The 15,603-nt window shown below is 49.5% G+C and overlaps 1 protein-coding gene across 6 annotated transcripts in view; it reads left to right on the forward strand.

Moving 5' to 3' along the window:
* The window catches only part of LOC143276214 (spectrin alpha chain-like), a 130,416-nt gene that overhangs the window by 72,227 nt on the left and 42,586 nt on the right, over positions 1 to 15,603 (forward strand). For 5 of the 6 annotated variants that reach the window (XM_076580669.1, XM_076580668.1, XM_076580670.1 and 2 more), the window contains 6 exons: positions 2,912 to 3,056; positions 5,149 to 5,265; positions 6,526 to 6,690; positions 9,504 to 9,652; positions 10,913 to 11,102; positions 12,265 to 12,368. In XM_076580669.1, coding sequence (XP_076436784.1) covers positions 2,912 to 3,056; positions 5,149 to 5,265; positions 6,526 to 6,690; positions 9,504 to 9,652; positions 10,913 to 11,102; positions 12,265 to 12,368 — 870 coding nt within the window. Of the gene's footprint in view, positions 1 to 2,911; positions 3,057 to 5,148; positions 5,266 to 6,525; positions 6,691 to 9,503; positions 9,653 to 10,912; positions 11,103 to 12,264; positions 12,369 to 12,452; positions 12,464 to 15,603 lie in introns of all 6 variants that reach the window. The other variant, XM_076580672.1, reaches the window with a different exon arrangement.

A 15,603-nucleotide genomic window follows, 5' to 3' on the forward strand; every position in this document is an offset into this window, starting at 1 on the left:
TAGGTCACTGTCACCTCCACACACACACACACACACACACACACACACTCACACACATTGATCACTTAAATAATCACTTTACAAACATTGCTGATAAAAATTATATCAAACGACAGAACCAGTGAAAATGACCTTTACAATTCAAAACAGTGTGTTAATTCAAAGGAAATAAACGTTCCATTTTGTCTCTAACCAATGACGGTCTTAGGTGTTAGTAAGAGTTTATCACTGCTGAAACAGTCTGGCATGAGTGACTTGGACAGGTTGGTTGGAAGAATATTAAAGCTTTCTTCCCCTTTTATTGTTCATTCACTGACATATCTTTATAATTTGTGTATTGATAAGAAATATTTTCCTTGAAGTTTCAAGCAAGCTGGAGTTATTCCTCTCTACAATCAGGTGATTCTTCTGATCCATCAAACTATTGACCAGTTTCTGTCTTGTCTGTTCTATCAAACCCCATAGAAAAACACTTGCAAAAAACTTTATATACTTATCTTGTCAATAACAAACTAATACATGAAGATCAGTCTGGTTTTCATGAAAACCATTCTTGCCACACTGCTCTCATACAACTTACTGACAGTATTTTACACGACACTAATGAAAATAAATTCACAGGTCTTCTTTTTATAAATTTTGAAAAAGCCTTTGATGTAATCAGTCATTCGTTGTTCCCGCTTGTGTTTTATTTCATAACCTGCAGTATTGACAGCTTTTCTGTAGTATCAGTATGTGTTCCGGTACCGGAAATAAGTGCGGCTTATAAGCCAGTGCGGCTTATGTATGTATGAAGTTCAATTTTTTTCCAAAATTTAGTGGGTGTGGTTTATTTACCAGTGCGTTCAATAGACCGAACTTTACGGTAAATGTGAAATGTTCGCAGATGACACTTCCCTTCATTCAAGCAGTTCAGATGACTGTAAACTAGCAGATGATCTTCAAGACAACATTCAGAGACTTAGTGATTGGACACAATTAAATCATATGTCCTTAAACACAGAAAACTAAATGTATGTATGTAGCAGCACGACAAAAAAGACAAAGGATGAAACACATATTCAAACCACTTTTCCTAGGCATAAACAGAATTGAAGAGGTAGAATCACATAAAACTTTGGGTGTCTTTATTGAAAAAGATCTCTCTTGGACTGACTATATAACTTACTTAGGAAAACGTCTCCAGCAAAACACTTCAGTTAGCAAAAATAAAAAAAAGATCCTTGATGTTCATTCACAAAAAACTTTTTTTTTGTGCTCATGTTCTGCCAATCATTGATTATGCATCAACTTTATAGGACAACTGCAGCAATACAAACATTAAAAAAAATTATTCATCATATGTATAAAAGAGCATGAACTCTCTCCATATGAATGGCGAAAGAGACGACGTCAACAGCGTTTCATCCCAATTACCATCATCAAAATATTGCAAGTGGAACGCTCTTATACTGAAGAGGTGAATGTTGACAAAGAATACCACAGTTCTGACGACGGAAGCTAAAGGTTGGGTCATTCAGACACCCACTGGACATCCAAGGGGTCTGTGTAGAGGAGAAGAGAGGACTGGCCGTACTGAGTGAGTTAAAATTAGTATTGTTGAAGTCAAGCTCCTCGACCCATATGGATTATAAACTACTTAATGTATTATCTTTCCACAACAGGCTGTTCTTCAACAAGGCTGTTTGCATGCATAATGTGATATATGGAAATGATTCCCAAAAGATTACAGAAACTTTTAAAAACCAATGACCACAGACACAGCCATATGTTATGTATACCTAGACCTAGAAACCACCTTTATAAATCCAGCTTCCTATACTCTGGTGGAAATTTATGGAATAACCTTCCGCTCATTTTAAAAGATATAACGAATAAAAATGTGTTTAAGAAAAATATGAAAAATCATCTTATTAACTGCCCAAAAAATGAACAATAATACAAATCTGTATCTATTAGTTACCACTTAATTCATGATTTGTGAAATGTTTTGTATATGCCTTTGGTGGCAGTTTGCCTGTTGTACGAGGGTGTAAGTGTATGCGAAACGGGATGTGTTGTGAATTGGTGTATGTGTACGTGTTTTTGTGTATGAGTGCGAAATAGTAATGCTAATGTGTATTTCATTTTCGCACGATTCTTATATGCATATAACTATATTTCCAGTACTTGCGTGTGTTTTTTTCTATGTATCTCCCCACTTTTTCTTCAATTTTTTCAGAGGGCTTGATGTAAAAAAAACAGTCGTTGCTTATTCAATTACTATGACTTTGACACACACATGCACGCACACACGCACTCACGCACGCATGCAATGTGTCATGGTGTGATGTGTCACGGTATGATGTGTAATTATGTGATGTGTCATGGTGTGACGTGTCATGGTGTGATGTGTCACTGTATGGTGTGTAATTGTGTGATGTGTCACTGTATGATGTGTAATTATGTGATGTGCCATGGTGTGAATGTCATGGTGTGATGTCTCACTGTATGATGTGTAATTGTGTGATGTGTCATGGTGTGACGTGTCATGGTGTGATGTGTCACTGTATGATGTGTAATTGTGTGATGTGCCATGGTGTGACATGTCATGGTGTGATGTGTCACTGTATGATGTGTAATTGTGTGATGTGTCATGGTGTGACGTGTCATGGTGTGATGTGTCACTGTATGATGTGTGATGTGTCATGGTGTGACGTGTCATGGTGTGATGTTTCACTGTATGATGTGTAATTGTGTGACGTGTCATGGTGTGATGTGTCACTGTATGATGTGTAATTGTGTGATGTGTCATGGTGTGACGTGTCATGGTGTGATGTTTCACTGTATGATGTGTAATTGTGTGATGTGTCATGGTGTGACGTGTAATTGTGTGATGTGTCATGGTGTGACGTGTCATGGTGTGTGACAGAGAGGTGGACGAAACCAAGGACTGGATCAAGGAGAAAGACGCGGCCCTCAACACAGACAACATCGGCCATGACCTGGCCAGTGTGCAGGCCTTGCAACGCAAACACGAAGGACTAGAGCGAGACTTGGCCGCCCTTGGGGAAAAGGTGGGGGCGTGGGGGGGGACTTGCCTGCCCTGGGGGAAAAGGTGGGGAGGGGGGGGGGTGACTGGAGCGAGACTTGGCTGCCTCGGGGGAAAAGGTGGGGGGGACTTGGCTGCCCTGGGGGAAAAAGGGGGGGGGACTTGGCCGCCCTGGGGGAAAAGGTGGGGGGACTTGGCTGCCCTGGGGGAAAAGGTGGCGGACTTGGCTGCCCTGGGGGAAAATGTTGGGGGGACTTGGCTGCCTTGGGGGAAAAGGTGGCTGGAGGGGGCCAGGAGAGGTAGGGGGTGGGGGTGGGGTGTCTGGAGTGAGACTTGTCTGCTCTAGGGGAAAATGTTGGGGGGACTTGGCTGCCTTGGGGGAAAAGGTGGGGGGAACTTGGCTGCCTTGGGGGAAAAGGTGGGGGGACTTGGCTGCCCTGGGGGAAAAGGTGGGGGAACTTGGCTGCCCTGGGGGAAAAGGTGAGGGGGGACTTGGCTGCCCTGGGGGAAAAGGTTGGGGGGACTTGGCTGCTCTGGGGGAAAAGGTGGCTGGAGGGGGCCAAGGGAGGTAGGGGGGTGGTGACTGGAGCGAGACTTGTCTGCTCTGGGGGAAAAGGTTGGGGGGACTTGGCTGCCTTTGGGGACAAGGTTGGGGGGACTTGGCTGCCTTTGGGGACAAGGTGGGGGGGACTTGGCTGCCTTGGGGGAAAAGGTGGGGGACTTGGCTGCCTTGGGGGAAAAGGTGGGGGACTTGGCTGCCTTGGGGGAAAAGGTGGGGGGGGGGGGTGTGACTGGAGCGAGACGTCTGCTCTGGGGGAAAAGGTGGGGGGACTTGGCTGCCTTGGGGGGAAAGGTAGGGGGGGACTTGGCTGCCTTGGGGGGAAAAAGGGGGGGGGGACTTTGCTGACTTGGGGGAAAAGGTGGGGGACGGCTGCCCTGGGGGAAAAGGGGGGGGGACTTGGCTGCCCTTGGGGAAAAGGTGGGGGGGACTTGGCTGCCCTGGGGGGAAAGGTAGGGGGGGACTTGGCTGCCCTGGGGGAAAAGGTGGGGGGGGACTTGGCTGCCTTGGGGGAAAAGGTGGGGGGGGGGACTTAGCTGCCTTGGGGAGAAGGTGGGGGGGGGGGGACTTGGCTGCCTTGGGGGAAAAGGTGGGGGGACTTGGCTGCCTTGGGGGAAAGGGTGGGGGGAGCACACTAGCCTGTAGGCTGGCAAGCTGGAAATACTTAACATGGGTAGGACTGAAGTGGTAGCTTGGTGGATACAGAACTCATCTACTCTCAGTCAGATGGGCATGACAGTTTATGGATTGATGAATGGATTATGGATTGATGGATGGATTATGGATATGTTTATGATTGATGGATGGTTTATAGATTGACAGATAGTTTTTGGATTGATGAATGGTTTGTGGGTAGTTTTTAGATTGGTGGATGGTTTGTGGGTAGTTTTTAGATTGGTGGATGGTTTGTGGGTAGTTTTTAGATTGGTGGATGGTTTGTGGGTAGTTTTTAGATTGGTGGATGGTTTTTGTGTTGATGCATGGTTGATGGATTGATGTATGGCTGCTGGATTGTTTGTTTGTATTTGTATTTCTCTTTTTATCACAACAGATTTCTCTGTGAGAAATTTGGGCTTCTCTCCCCAGGGAGAGCACATTGCTACACTAAAGCGCCACCCCCTTTTTTTTTCCTGCATGCAGTTTTATTTATTTATCGAAGTGGATTTTTCTACAGAATTTTGCCAGGAACAACCCTTTTGTAGCTGTGGGTTCTTTTATGTGCGCTAAGTGCATGCTGCACATGGGACCTCAGTTTATCATCTCATCGGAATGACTAGCGTCCAGACCACCACTCAAGGTCTAGTGGAGGGGGAAAAAATATTGGCGGCTGAACCACGATTCGAACCACCGCTTTCAAATTCTCTTGCTTCCTAGGCAGACGTGTTACCTCTAGGCCAACATTCCACTTTATGGATTGATGTAAAGTCTGTGGGTGATTGATGGATGGTTCATTGATAGATGGGTGGTTTATGGATTGATGAATGGTTTCTGGATGTACAGGTTTTTGGACTGATGGGTGGTTGATTGGTTGACAGATGTTGGTTGATGTGTTGGTTAGGTGCGTGATCTGGACAGCAACGCCAAGCGCCTGATGCAGACCCACCCGGATCAGGCAGAGAGCATCTACGAGCATCAGACAGAGATCAACGAGATGTGGAACTCCCTTACCATCAAGGTCAAGTTCCGCCCCTTTTTTTTTGGGCAAGCCCCACCCCTCTTATGGTCGTCCTGCCCCTCAAGGTCAAGTCTTGCCCCTCATACTGTCATGCCCCGCCCCTCTTATGGACATGCCCCACACCTCTTATGGTCAAGTCTCGCCCCTCTTCTGTCAAGCCCTGTCCCTCTTGTGGTCAAGCCTCACCCCTCCTGTGGTCAAGCCTCACCCCTCTTGTGGTCAAGCCTCACCCCTCTTATGGTCAAGCCCCGCCCCATCTTATGGTCAAGACCAGCTACTCTTATGGTTGTCCTGCCCCTCTTACTGTCAAGCCCCGCCCCTCTTATGGTCACGCCCTGCCCCTTTTATGTTTGTCCTGCCCCTCTTATGGACAAGCCCTGCTCCTTATTGTCAAGCGCCGCCACTCTTATGGTCAAGCCCTGCCCCTCTTATGGTCAAGTCCTGCCTCTCTTATGGTCGTCCTCCCCCACACAGTGATGTCTGACCATTCCCACAGCAATTCCCACAGTGATGTCTGACCATTTCCACAGTGGTGTCTGACCATTCACACAGTGATGTCCCACAGTGATGTCTGACCATTTCCACAGTGATGTCTGACCATTCACACAGTGATGTCCCACAGTGATGTCTGACCATTCCCACAGTGATGTCTGACCATTCCCACAGTGATGTCTGACCATTTCCACAGTGATGTCTGACCATTCACACAGTGATGTCCCACAGTGATGTCCCACAGTGATGTCTGACCATTTCCACAGTGATGTCTGACCATTCCCACAGTGATGTCCCACAGTGATGTCCCACAGTGATGTCTGACCATTTCCACAGTGATGTCTGACCATTCCCACAGTGATGTCCCACAGTGATGTCTGACCATTCCCACAGTGATGTCTGACCATTCCCACAGTGATGTCTGACCATTCCCAGAGTGATTCCCACAGTGATTTCTGACCATTTCCACAGTGATGTCCCACAGTGATGTCTGACCATTCCCACTGTGATGTCTGATCATTCCCACAGTGATGTCCCACAGTGATGTCTGACCATTCCCACAGTGATGTCTGACCATTCCCACAGTGATGTCCCACAGTGATGTCTGACCATTCCCACAGTGATGTCCCACAGTGATGTCTGACCATTCAGACAGTGATGTCTGAGGATTCCCACAGTGATATCTGACCGTTCCCGCAGTCTGACCATTCCCATGGGGATGTCTGACTGTTCCTGTGGTGATGTCTGCAGCCCCCTACTGTGTTTCAGGCGGACGCCAGGAAAGGCAAGTTGCTGGACTCGTACGACTACCAGCGGTTCCTGTCCGATTATCGCGACCTGACGTCGTGGATCAACAGCATGATGGCCCTGGTGTCCTCTGAGGAACTGGCCAGGGACGTGACTGGTGCTGAGGCCCTGCTGGAGAGACACCAGGTCTGGGGGACGGGGGCGGGGGGGTGTGGATGGTGGGGTGGAGGGTGGAGGGAGGGGACAGGTAGAGAGACACCAGGTCTGGGGGAGGGGGTGGCGGTGGAGGGGGGGGGGGACTGGAAGAGGTACACCAGGTCTGGAGGGTGGGGGAGGGGACTGGTAGAGAGACACCAGGTCTGTGAGGGGTGTGGGGGAGGGGTTAGCGGAGAGACACCAGGTCTGGGGGTGTTGGGGAGGTGTTAGTGGAGAGACACCAGGTCTGGGAGAGGTGTGGGGGAGGTGTTAGTGGAGAGACACCAGGTCTGGGAGAGGTGTGGGGGAGGTGTTAGTGGAGAGACACCAGGTCTGTGAGAGGTCAGGGGGAGGGGTTAGTGGAGAGACACCAGGTCTGGGGGTGTGGAGTGTGGAGGAGGTGTTAGTGGAGAGACACCAGGTCTGTGAGGGGTGTGGGGGAGGTGTTAGTGGAGAGACACCAGGTCTGGGAGAGGTGTGGGGGAGGTGTTAGTGGAGAGACACCAGGTCTGGGGGTGTGGAGTGTGGAGGAGGTGTTAGTGGAGAGACACCAGGTCTGTGAGGGGTGTGGGGGAGGTGTTAGTGGAGAGACACCAGGTCTGGGAGAGGTGTGGGGGAGGTGTTAGTGGAGAGACACCAGGTCTGGGAGAGGTGTGAGGGATGTGTTAGCGGAGAGACACCAGGTCTGTGAGAGGTCAGGGGGAGGTGTTAGTGGAGAGACACCAGGTCTGGGAGAGGTGTGGGTGTTAGTGGAGAGACACCAGGTCTGGGAGAGGTGTGGAGGAGGTGTTAGCGGAGAGACACCAGGTCTGGGAGGGGTGTGGGGGAGGGGTTAGCGGAGAGACACCAGGTCTGTGAGGGGTGTGGGGGAGGGGGAGGTGTTAGCCGAGAGACACCAGGTCTGGGAGGGGTGTGGGGGAGGTGTTAGCCGAGAGACACCAGGTCTGGGAGAGGTGTGGGGGAGGTGTGTGGAGAGACACCAGGTCTGGGAGAGGTATGGGGGAGGTGTTAGCGGAGAGACACCAGGTCTGGGAGAGGTGTGGGGGAGGTGTGTGGAGAGACACCAGGTCTGGGAGAGGTGTGGGGGAGGTGTTAGCCGAGAGACACCAGGTCTGGGAGAGGTGTGGGGGAGGTGTGTGGAGAGACACCAGGTCTGGGAGAGGTGTGGGGGAGGTGTTAGTGGAGAGACACCAGGTCTGGGAGGGGTGTGGGGGAGGTGTTAGCGGAGAGACACCAGGTCTGGGAGGGGTGTGGAGGAGGGGTTAGTGGAGAGATACCAGGTCTGGGAGAGGTGTGGGGGAGGTGTTAGTGGAGAGACACCAGGTCTGGGAGAGGCGTGGTGGAGGTGTTAGTGGAGAGATACCAGGTCTGGGAGGGGTGTGGGGGAGGTGTTAGCGGAGTGACACCAGGTCTGGGAGAGGTGTGGAGGAGGTGTTAGCGGAGAGACACCAGGTCTGGGAGGGGTGTGGGGGAGGTGTTAGCGGAGAGACACCAGGTCTGGGAGAGGTGTGGGGGAGGTGTTAGTGGAGAGACACCAGGTCTGGGAGAGGTGTGGAGGAGGGGTTAGCGGAGAGACACCAGGTCTGGGAGAGGTGTGGGGGAGGTGTTAGTGGAGAGACACCAGGTCTGTGAGGGGTGTGGGGGAGGTGTTAGTGGAGAGACACCAGGTCTGGGAGAGGTGTTGGGGAAGTGTTAGTGGAGAGACACCAGGTCTGGGAGAGGTGTGGGGGAGGTGTTAGTGGAGAGACACCAGGTCTGGGAGAGGTGTGGAGGAGGTGTTAGTGGAGAGACACCAGGTCTGGGAGAGGTGTGGAGGAGGTGTTAGTGGAGAGACACCAGGTCTGGGAGAGGTGTGGAGGAGGTGTTAGTGGAGAGACACCAGGTCTGGGAGAGGCGTGGGGAGGTGTTGGTGGAGAGACACCAGGTCTGGTAGAGGCGTGGTGGAGGGGTTAGTGGAGAGACACCAGGTCTGGGAGAGGTGTGGGGGAGGTGTTAGTGGAGAGACACCAGGTCTGGGAGAGGTGTGGGGGAGGTGTTAGTGGAGAGACACCAGGTCTGTGAGGGGTGTGGGGGAGGTGTTAGTGGAGAGACACCAGGTCTGTGAGGGGTGTGGGGGAGGGGGGTTAGTGGAGAGACACCAGGTCTGGGAGGTGTGGGGGAGGTGTTAGTGGAGAGACACCAGGTCTGTGAGGGGTGTGGGGCAGGTGTTAGTAGAGAGACAACCTGGTCTGGGAGAGGTGTGGGGGACGTGTTAGTGGAGAGACAACCTGGTCTGGGAGAGGTGTGGGGGAGGTGTTAGTGGAGAGACACCAGGTCTGGGAGAGGTGTGGGGGAGGTGTTAGTGGAGAGACACCAGGTCTGTGCGAAAGTGTATGTGAAATAAGGTTGGAGTCAGAAATGAATTATGACAGAAGTGGGAAGAGGGAAGGATGTATTGCTAAGTTTGGATGAATTGTGACATGAAAGTTTTTTTTTGGGGTTCATGTCAGTTTTTTTTTCAGCTTCATCCAAAAACAGTGACTGCCCCAGATGACAGTTTTTTTTGTTTTGTGTGTGTGTGTGTGTGTGTGTGTGTGTGTTTGTGTGTGAATGTAAATATGTGTGTGTGTGTGTGTGTGTGTGTGTGTGTGTATGAATGTGTGTGTGTGTATAAATATGTGTTTGTGAATGTGTTTTTGTATGTGTATAAATGTGGGTTATGTGTGTATGAGTGAGTGTGTGTGTGTGAATGAATGTGTATAAATGTGTGTGTGTGTGTATTAATGTGTGTGTGTGTATTAATGTGTGTGTGTGTGTGTGTTCAGGAGCAGCGCACGGAGATGGACGCACGGAGTGGGACGTTCCAGGCCTTTGAGTTGCTGGGCCAGCAGCTTCTGCAGAACCAGCACTACGCCAGTGACGACGTGCAGCTCAAAATGACACAGCTGGCCAAGGCCAGGGAGGACCTAGAACAGTCAGTCACCCCTCAGGCAGTGGGCAAGGGGGGCTGTCGTAGGGGGAGGGTGGTCTTGGGGAGAAGGGGGAGTCAGGGGGGCTGTCGTTAGGGGAGGGAGGGTCATGGGGAGAGGGGAGGGGGGTCATGGGGAGAGGGGGGAGTCAGTGGGGGCTGTCATTAGGGGAGGGAGGGTCATGGGGAGAGGGGGGTCATGGGGAGAGGGGGGAGTCAGGGGGACTGTCATGGGGTGATGGGGGGTCGTCATGGGGAGAGGGGGGTCATGGGGAGAGCGGGGAGTCAGGGGTCTGTCATGGGGGGATGGGGGGGGTCGTCATGGGGAGAGGGGGGAGTCAGGGGGCCTGTTGTGGCGGGGTGGGGTGGGGTGGGGGTGGGGATGTCATCATGGGGAGAGGGGGGGAGTCAGGGGGGCTGTTGTTTGGAAAGGGGGCGGGTGGGGGGGTCATGGGGAGAGAGGGGGGAGTCAGGGGGTATGTTGTTGGGGAATGGGGTGGGGGGTGGGGTCATGGGGAGAGAGGGGGGAGTCAGGGGGTATGTTGTTGGGGAATGGGGTGGGGGGTGGGGTCATGGGGAGAGGGGGGAGTCAGGGGGCCTGTTGTGGCAGGGTGGGGTGGGGTGGGGATGTCATCATGGGGAAAGGGGGGAGTCAGGGGGGCTGTTGTTTGGGAAGGGGGCGGGTGGGGGGGGAGAGGGGTCATGGGAGAGTGGGGGGGGAGTCAGGGGGTATGTCGTTGGGGAACGGGGGTGGGGGGTGGGGTCATGGGGAGAGGGGTAGTCATAGGGAGGGGGGGGTGAGTCAGGGGGGGCTGTCGTTGGGGGAGGGGGTCATGGGGAGGGGAGGGGGGAGTCAAGGGGAGAGTGGTGAGGAGAATGGATCAAGTAGTGTGTATATATGTGACACAGGGCGTGGATCATGTCATGTTTCAGAGTGTGACACAGGGTGTTGATCGTGTAATGTAACTCAGCTCTTTCACGTCTGGCCTTAAAACCCACCTCTTCCCAAAATAGCCTCCCTTGCCTGCCTCTTCCTTGTCTTTAGTTTCTACAGTTTTAGAGTTATGCATGCATGTGAATGACTGGTGCGAAAGCGCTTTGATTTGTCTCTGCACAAGATTCAGCGCTGTATAAATACCATTATTATTATATTATTATAATGTGTCAGTGTCAGTGTGTGACACATGGAATGTGGATCATGTAATGTGTCGGTGTGTATGTGGCACAGGATGTGGATCGTGACATGTGTCAGTGTGTGTGACACAGGGCATGGGTCGAGAGACGCATGAAGCTGGACCAGTGCCTGGAGCTACAGCTGTTCTACAGGGACTGCGAGCAGGCTGAGTCTTGGATGGCGTCCCGCGAGGCCTTCCTGGCTGGGGACTCTGTGGACGGCGACAACGTGGAGACTCTCATCAAGAAACACGAGGACTTTGACCGCGCCATTAACTCTCAGGTCTGAAGACTTTGACTGCGCCATTAACTCTCAGGTCTGAACAAACGCGATACTTTGACTGGGCCATTAACTCTCAGGTCTGAACAGACGCAATACTTTGACTGCGCCATTAACTCTCAGATCTGAACAGACATGATACTTTGACCGCGCCATTTACTCTCAGGTCAGAACAAACACGATACTTTGACCGCGCCGTTAACTCTCAGGTCTGAACAAACACGATACTTTGACCGCGCCATTAACATTCAGGTCTGAACAAACACGAGGACTCTGACTGCGCCATTTACTCGCAGGTCTGAAGAAACATGAAGACTTTGACCAGACCATTAACTCTCTGGTCTGAAGAAACATGAAGACTTTGACCAGGCCATTAACTCTCAGGTCTGAAGAAACATGAAGACTTTGGCCAGGCCATTAACTCTCAGGTCTGAAGAAACATGAAGACTTTGGCCAGGCCATTAACTCTCAGGTCTGAAGAAACATGAATTGGCCAGGCCATTAACTCTCAGGTCTGTCAATGTTGGCTGGGGATTGGGGGAGGTGGGAGTTAGTGTGTGTGTGTGTGTGTGTGTGTTCATATAGTGTCGTGGCAGCACAATGATGGAGGCTAATGTGTTGTGTTGTGCTATGTGTATATCTGGTGTGATTATAACATGGTTACGAATGGCGGTGTACTGTATTATGTGATATGTGTGTATATGTGCTCTTTGTAAATAATGTGTCATGACAACATTGTGACTCAGGGTGGTGTGATGTGCTGTGTGTACATAATGTGTCATGACAACACAGTGATGCTGTGTGTACATGTTTCATGACAACACAGTGACACATGGCAGTGTGTTGTACTGTGTGTACATAATGTATCATGACAACATGGTGATGCTGTGTGTGCATGAGTCTTGACAACATAGTGACTTAGGGTGGTGTGTTGTGTGTACATGATGTGTCATGACAACACAGTGACTCAGGGTGGTGTGTTGGTTGTGTGTACATGTGTCATGACAGCACTCAGCACACAGTTACTCAGGGTGGTGTGGTGTGATGTGTGTACAGTGTGTCATGACGGCACAGTGACAGGGTGGTGTGTTGTGCTGTGTGTACATAATGTGTCATGACAACATGGTGACGCATGGTGGTGTGCTGTGCTGTGCTACACGTGCAGGAGGAAAAGATCAAGGCTCTGCAGCAGTTTGCCGACCAGCTGGTGACGGCTAGTCACTATGACTCCCCCGCCATCAATGACAAACGTGACCAGGTCCTTGACAGGTGAGGTTAAAGGTGTACTTGTAAGGTTAGAGCTGACGGCCAGTCACGATGACAACCCCCGCCATCAATGACAAACGTGACCAGGTGCTTGACAGGTGAGGTTAAAGGTGTACTTGTAAGGTTAAAGGTGACGGCCAGTCACTATGACTTCCCTGCCATCAGCAACAGATGTGACCAGGTGCTTTACAGGTAAGGTTAAACAATCATAGCCATCAAGAACAAACAGTGATAGCCATCAACAGCAGGTGAAGTTAACCAGTCATAGCCATCAACAGGTGATGTTAAACAAGCATAGCCATCAATGACAGATGAGGTTAAACAGTCATAGCTATCAGTGACAAACATGACTAGATCCATGACAGGTGAAGTTAAACAATCGTAACTGTCATTGACAGGTGAGGTTAAACAATCATTACTTTTAATGACAGGTGAGGTTAAACAATCATAGCCGTCAATAACAAGTGAGGTTAAACAACGATAGCCATCAGTGACAGGTGAGGTTAAACAATCATAGCTATCGACAGGTAAAGTGAAACAACCATAGCCATCAGTGACAGGTGAGGTAATCATACCTATCAACAGGTGAGGTTAAACAATCATAGCCATCAGTGACAGGTAAGGTTAAGCAATCATCGCCATCAGCAGCAAGTGAGGTTAAACAATCATAGTTATCAATGACAGGTTAGGTTAAACAATATTAGCCATCAATGACAGGTGAGGTAACAATCATAGCTCAGTCATAGCCATCAATGACAGGTGACGTTAAACAATCATAACTATCAATGCATTGATTAAACAATTATAGCTATCAATGACAGGTGAGGTTAAGCAATCATAGCCATCAACAGCAGGTGAGATTAAACAATCATAGCTATGAATGACAGGTGAGGTAAACAATCATAGCCATCAATGACAGGCGAGGTTAAACAATCATAGCCATCAATGACAGGTGAGGTTAAACAATCATAGCTATTAATGACAGGTGAGTTAAACAATCATAGTCATCAACAGCAGGTGAGGTTAAACAATCATAGCTATCAATTACAGTTGAGGTTAAACAAACATAGCCATCAATGACATGTGAGGTTAAAAAATCATAGCCACCAATGAAGGGTGAGTTTAAACAATCATAGTTATCAGTGACAGGTGAGGTAATCATAGCTATCAACAGGTGAGGTTAAACAATTGTAGCTACCAGTGACAGGTGAGTTAATCATAGCTATCAACAGGTAAGATTAAACAATCATAGCTATCAGTCACAGGTGAGGTAATCATAGCTATCAACAGGTGAGGTTAAACAATCGTAGCTACCAGTGACAGGTGAGTTAATCATAGCTATCAACAGGCAAGATTAAACAATCGTAGCTATCAGTGACAGGTGAGGTAATCATAGCTATCAACAGGTGAGGTTAAACACTCGTAGCTACCAGTGACAGGTGAGTTAATCATAGCTATCAACAGGTAAGATTAAACAGTCGTAGCTATCAGTGACAGGTGAGGTAATCATAGCTATCAACAGGTGAGGTTAAACAATCATAGCCTGTGCGCCTGTGCCTGTCCTGTGGCCCTGTACTTGACACCTTGACCGCTGTGGACTTTACCTTTACCTTACACCTTGACTGCTGTGGCCCTTTACCTTTACCTTACACCTTGACTGCTGTGGACTTTACCTTTACCTAACACATTGACTGCTGTGGACTTTACCTTTACCTAACACATTGACTGCTGTAGACCTATATCTCTACCTAATGTCTTCACTGCTATAGACTTCTACTTAACACCTTGACTGCTGTGGCCCTTTACCTTTACCTTACACCTTGACTGCTGTGGGCCTTTACCTTTACCTTACACCTTGACTGCAGTGGACTTTACCTTTACCTTACACCTTGACTGCTGTGGCCCTTTACCTTTACCTTACACCTTGACTGCTGTGGACTTTACCTTTACTAGCACCTTGACTGCTGTGGACTTTACCTTTACCTAACACATTGACTGCTGTGGACTTTACCTTTACCTAACACATTGACTGCCGTAGACCTATATCTGTACCTAATGTCTTCACTGCTATAGACTTCTACTTAACACCCTGACTGCTGTGGCCCTTTACCTTTACCTAACACACTGACTGCTGTGGGCCTTTACCTTTACCTAACACATTGACTGCTGTGGACCTTTACCTTTACCTAACACCTTAACAGCTGTGGGCCTTTACCTTTACCTAACACATTGACTGCTGTGGGCCTTTACCTTTACCTAACACATTGACTGCTGTGGGCCTTTACCTTTACCTAACACCTTAACTGCTGTGGACCTTTACCTTTACCTAACACACTGACTGCTGTGGACCTTTACCTTTACCTCACACCTTGACTGCTGTGGACCTTTACCTAACACATTGACTGCTGTGGACTTTACCTTTACCTAACACACTGACTGCTGTGGGCCTTTACCTTTACCTCACACCTTGACTGCTGTGGACCTTTACCTAACACATTGACTGCTGTGGACTTTACCTTTACCTAACACCTTGACTGCTGTTGGCCTTTACCTTTACCTAACACATTGACTGCTGTGGGCCTTTACCTTTACCTAACACCTTAACAGCTGTGGACCTTTACCTAACATCTTAACAGCTGTTGACCTCTACCTCACACCTTGTCTGCCGCTGATGATGGTTGGTTAATGAAGGGCTGTCACCTGGCTGAGATAAGATTGAACAAAAAGGTCACGTTGTGGGTCTCCGTTCTTCATTTGGGCATCTTGCTCTTGCGATAGCATTAGTTTTGCTCAGTGAAATCACTGACACCACCTGAAAGTAGCCAAGACGTATAAATACACCTCAGGTGATATACATGCCATGCTGATTTCAGTTCGTCAAGGCTCACCAAGGGGCAAAAGATAAGTAGGGTGGAGCAAAGAAGGAGACCCACATAGCTCTGTGATTCACCAAAAGATGCCTCTTTTTTTCTGGGCAGTCAGACCTGTACTGTGACCCTGACCCAGTGATATATACCTCACCTCTGACCCAGTGACCTTTACATCACCACTGACCCTGAAATAGTGACCTTTATTTCACCTCCAACCCAGTGACCATTATGTCACCTCTCCCATGGCCCAGTGACCTTTACATCACCTCTTCCCCCCCCCCCCCAGTCGCTATTACATCACCCCTCACCCCTGACCCAGTGATGTTGACATCACCTCTCACCTCTAACCCAGTGATGTTGACATCACC

The sequence above is a fragment of the Babylonia areolata genome, chromosome 31 (genome assembly GCF_041734735.1).
Source record: "Babylonia areolata isolate BAREFJ2019XMU chromosome 31, ASM4173473v1, whole genome shotgun sequence".
Lineage (NCBI taxonomy): Eukaryota > Metazoa > Mollusca > Gastropoda > Neogastropoda > Buccinidae > Babylonia > Babylonia areolata.